Source organism: Vombatus ursinus, unplaced genomic scaffold (genome assembly GCF_900497805.2).
Source record: "Vombatus ursinus unplaced genomic scaffold, bare-nosed wombat genome assembly UNPS02014817.1, whole genome shotgun sequence".
In the NCBI taxonomy this organism is placed as follows: Eukaryota; Metazoa; Chordata; class Mammalia; order Diprotodontia; family Vombatidae; genus Vombatus; species Vombatus ursinus.
In genome coordinates, this window is record NW_020954595.1 from 1,270,319 (window position 1) to 1,274,917 (window position 4,599).

The following is a 4,599-nucleotide window of genomic DNA, read 5'->3' on the forward strand; positions in this document are numbered from 1 at the left end:
GTACTGTCACCTTGGGACCCTCAGTTTCCTCATCTGGCCTGAGGTCCCTTACAGCTCTGAATCCATGGTCCTAGCCAAAAAGCCACATGGAGTCCCTGGGCTTAGACCCCTACCGGCCGGTCACTTGGACAATCGCTTCATGGCTCTTGTCTCACAATGAGGGCATTGGACCATGTGATCTCTAATGTCCTGTTCTATGAGGACATAGATTCTGAGCTAGAAGGGACCTCAGAGCCCATCTACTCCAACCCCCTCATTTTTCAGAGAAGGAAACTGAGGCCTGGGAGGTTAAGTGATTTGGCTTGTCTTCTCTTGAGCTGAACTGTCACCAACTTCATTTAATGGAAAGAAGGACTGAGCCAGTGAGGGATTATTGATGGAAAAGACTCCATTCCTCTGTTTTCGTGAGCTAATCCAGGCTCCGGAAAGACAATGGCACTGCGTTTTAATGACTTTGCCACCTCGGGAGGGCGGGGCCGCTCTCCTCTAGTTCCCTGCTATTGTGGGTTTATTGACCACATTTGCCTTGACATATGCATATGAAACCCCCCCTGGCATTTTCATCAGGCTTACCCTAATAGTATTAAGGGATTACTGGGTTTTTTTTTTCTTCCAAATTTCCCTGGAAGAAAATCCCCTTAAATGAGATGCTTCACTCTTTGCTTGGCTCGAGATCTGGCCGCCGGGTTCAGGTACCTGGAGTCGCTGTAAGTCTTAAGTTCAGAAGGGGAAAAAGTCCGATTTTCTACCTTAATGGTTTGGCAGAAAGGAGGCGGCCCCGCGTGGGACGCGCCCGGCAGCTGGGGAGAAAGTTCCACAGCCTCTGGGCTGCTGCTCGGCAGCGATAACGCGCCAGCCGAATCCCTGACCACCCGCTAGGGGTGGGGGTGATAGAAGGGGGCGACCCCCAGAGGGGGCCATTAGCTGCTAATTACTTGCAAACAAGTAAACAATTAGCTTCCCAGCCTCCTACTCGGTGGGGAGGCCTGTGCTGACTAGTCCAGGCTCACGATTTAAGCAATGACGTGAGCTCCCTAACCCCCTCCTCCTCCCCTAGCCTACCGCCAGATCTGGGTCCCGGACTATAAAGGACTCAAGTGCGCTGGGTTGGAAAGTCACTGTCCGTCGGCGGGGTGCTGAAGCGCTCCAGCAGCCTGGGGTACCAGGCGAGCGTGCATGCGCCCTTCGGAGCGCACTCTGGACTTAAGGGCCCGGAGGTGGGGTGGGGGGCCACCGCAGCCATAGCCATGGCTCTCTGCGCAACCGCCAATTCCCGGCCCCGGCCCAGCCTGGCGGAGAGCAAGGCCTCCCCTCGCTCCTTTTCCATCGAGAGCATTTTGGCACTAGAACCGAAGAAGGAGAGCAGCCCAGCCATCCCTCCTGCCAGGCCCTGGACAGATCCCTGCCGCCCCTTAGGTAGGTTCCCTTCCTAAACTTTCTTTCTCTGTCCTTCTGCAGAGGTGGGGATGTTTGATTATTGGTCAGTGACTGCTCAGGAAAAACAGACCTGAGGGGGCAGGGTAGCATAATTGTGCGTTTGTGTGTGTGTGTGTGTGAGAGAGACAGAGAGACAGACAGACAGAGACAAAGAGATAGAGAAAGAGTAAGACAGAAACAGAAAGGACAGAGAGAAAGAGAAATAGAACAGAGAAAGGAGGAGAGAGAGAGGAGACAGAAACACACACACACACAGGGACAGTGAGAAAGAGGCAGGGAAAAAGACAAAGACAAAGAGAAACAGAGACAGAGAGACAGACAGATTCAGATAGAATTAGAACAGAGAGAGAAAGAGGGATGGAGATGCCGTTAAGACTATCATGTCACTTCATTTGTTTAATTGCAAAGCACCTAGCCAGGGGCCACTGGAAAGAATAAAGATGATGTCAGTTGCCAGGCAATAACCTGGAAAGAAGCATGCCCTTTGAGCCCACACTCTTCAGCGTTGCACCCCATCCCACCCCTCCCTGACTCACTGTGTGGTCAGGTAACCTAGCAGACACTGTCCAATTGTGTCTGTTTGTAATGCCAGGAAAACGACCAGTTCAGGAGACAAAATGTTTTCCTGAATCCATCTCAGGCATGACCCTTACTTTTATCTTTTGTTCTTGACTAATGAGTGGGAGATCATCTGAGAAATTGAAGAGGATTTGTGTTCAGGAACTTCATGAAGAACTTTTAGAAGTGTCTTTCTGCATTGTCTTTCTGGTTTCAGGAGAAGATGGGAATCCATGCTTATCCATCCCCATCTTGCCCAGCGGCCCCCTGCTCCCTCACCCTGGGAATTATCCTATATCAGAAGAAAGGATATTGAAATATGAGAAATATGTATCAGCCTCAGAAAGACTGTCTTTTAAAAGAGAGCTGAGTTGGTACCGAGGCAGGAGACCAAGAACTGCTTTTACCAGGAACCAGGTAAGAATTTTGTTTGACTGCTAGCACCAAATATGGTTAATTGCTTTGTTGCTGGAATGACATCTCTTTATTTTAGGCTTTGAGTCTTTATTCATGAAATAACATGCTATACACTTTTCTACAAACAAGAATCTTACAGGATGGACTGATATGGATGGGTTGCATCCTGCATCATTGGAGAGAGTACTCACATTAATGAGCTCCATTGAAGTATAGTTTTTTAATGGTTTATTAAAAGGAATCAGAAGATCTTTGACACTTGACTGTATGACCCTGTGCAAGTCACTTAACCTCAGTGTTCTAGACAACTGTTAAAGGCTGTAGAGCTCATCTGAAGAGGAAATACGGACTTGCATTGGTGAAGGGAGTTTTCTCTCTTGTACCAATGAAATCAGGGATCCAGTGTCTATCTCTATTAAAAGATACAAAGGGACTTTCTTGGAAGTCTTTTTAAAGTTAATTTTTACATTGACCAACTGAATCTTTCAGCAAAATTAAGAATGATAATATCTTACTGTTAATTAACTCCTTAGATTGAAGTATTGGAAAATGTCTTTAGAGTAAACTCCTACCCTGGTATTGATGTCAGAGAAGACTTGGCTCGGAAATTGAATTTGGAGGAAGATAGAATCCAGGTAATTTTCCAGAGTCTGTAATTTATGCTGGTTGATGTGTTAAGAACAATCAGAACCCTGAGAGGCACTGACCAGCCATGGGTAAGGTGGGGGTGGGGACATACATATGACAGTTAGGTGAAACATGTGCACATGTATGCATGTATTGTGTTTCAATAATCTTCATGAGACAAACTGCAATTCAGGAAGGAAATAATAGTAAATAAATAGTAAATGCTCTTTGGGTTTTCCTTTGTTTCAGATTTGGTTCCAAAATCGCCGGGCAAAGCTGAAAAGATCCCACAGAGAATCCCAGTTCCTGATAGTGAAAAACAATTTGAATACAAATCTCTCCAAATAGGAAGAAGATAGAGTCTTTGGGATTGTATTTCAATTGTAGGCCTTGCAGAAGAGCCAGTGGAGTGCCCTAGCATCAGAAATCGGATGTTTTTATTTACCGCTTCTCATTCTGAATTATGTTTTATTCTTTTTTCCTGAAAAGACACTATAAATAACTATTCCTGTAACATGACACATATTATATTAGAGCACTCTGGGAAAGAAAAAGGATTTTCCTATATATTTTAATAAACATTTTCATTAAAGTGGTGCTTTTGGAGCAAATTTAGTGTAATACATGAGTTAACTTGTTTTGTTTGTAATAGATCAGGTCATGAGACCATTATTTATTTGTTTCCTCATTTGTTCATCTATTTATCTATTCATGTGTTGGTTTTAGAGCAGAAATTTATCTTTGTCTCCCACTGCCCTCATCTTTGGTTTTGAAATTTATATTATTATTACTATTTTTTTTTTTTTTTGGTGAGGCAGTTGGGGTTAAGTGACTTGCCCAGAGTCACACAACTAGTGAGTGTTCTGTGTCTGAATCCACATTTGAACTCAGGTCCTCCTGACTCCAGGGCCTGTGCTTTATTCACTGTACCACCTAGCTGCCCCCTGCCCTCATCTTTGAACAACTTTTTAACATTAAAAAAAAAAACTCAACAAATATTTGTCATCTAGCTAAACAACCTCTGTGTTGGCTATGTCCAAAAATGTGTTTCTCATTCTGCATTTTAAGTCTATCACCTTCATAAGACAATACACATTGATTTTTTTTCCCCTGGTCTGGCTGCCTTTTTCATTAGAGTTCTAGGGAGAGTCCCGATGACATGATTGTCTTTCCCCCGGTAGTCCATCAAAAGAAAACTTCATTGTGAGACTTAGTGGCCAGCTCTCTAACTTTAGCTGCCAGTGGAGAGATGTCCTGGGGATACTATGAGATAGATCATACATTTAGATCTAGAAGGGACCTTAAAACACCCTAGAGGAAGTGTAGTGAAAAGAGCCCAGGATTTGGCCTTAGAGAATAGCATTTCCAGTCCTGGCTCAGCCAACTTTTAGCTAGGTGACCCTGGGTTATTCAACCACTCTGGACTTCAGTTTCCTCATCTATAAAATGAGGGCTCTGAACTGGAGAACTTCTAAGGAACTCTCCAGCTCTGTTATGATCAGATCCAGCTACATTCATCAAGATAAGCAAAGGAAAGTCCAGAGAAAAGAAGGCATTTGC

General features: G+C 44.5%; 1 protein-coding gene across 1 annotated transcript; it reads left to right on the plus strand.

Moving 5' to 3' along the window:
• The first annotated feature begins 1,247 nt into the window (after window positions 1-1,247).
• HESX1 (HESX homeobox 1) lies at window positions 1,248-3,387 on the plus strand. The gene is made up of 4 exons (XM_027835758.1): window positions 1,248-1,416; window positions 2,213-2,412; window positions 2,946-3,047; window positions 3,289-3,387. Exons 1-4 carry the CDS (start codon window positions 1,248-1,250, stop codon window positions 3,385-3,387), a joined length of 570 nt encoding a protein of 189 aa, XP_027691559.1.
• Window positions 3,388-4,599: the final 1,212 nt, after the last annotated feature.

Excerpts from the sequence above, each read along its gene's own strand:
- HESX1 (XM_027835758.1), top strand. The coding sequence starts at position 1,248 with ATGGCTCTCTGCGCAACCGCCAATTCCCGGCCCCGGCCCAGCCTGGCG. Across the intron at positions 1,417-2,212 it reads AGATCCCTGCCGCCCCTTAG|GAGAAGATGGGAATCCATGC; the intron begins GTAGGTTCCCTT and ends TTCTGGTTTCAG. Across the intron at positions 2,413-2,945 it reads CTGCTTTTACCAGGAACCAG|ATTGAAGTATTGGAAAATGT; the intron begins GTAAGAATTTTG and ends TTAACTCCTTAG.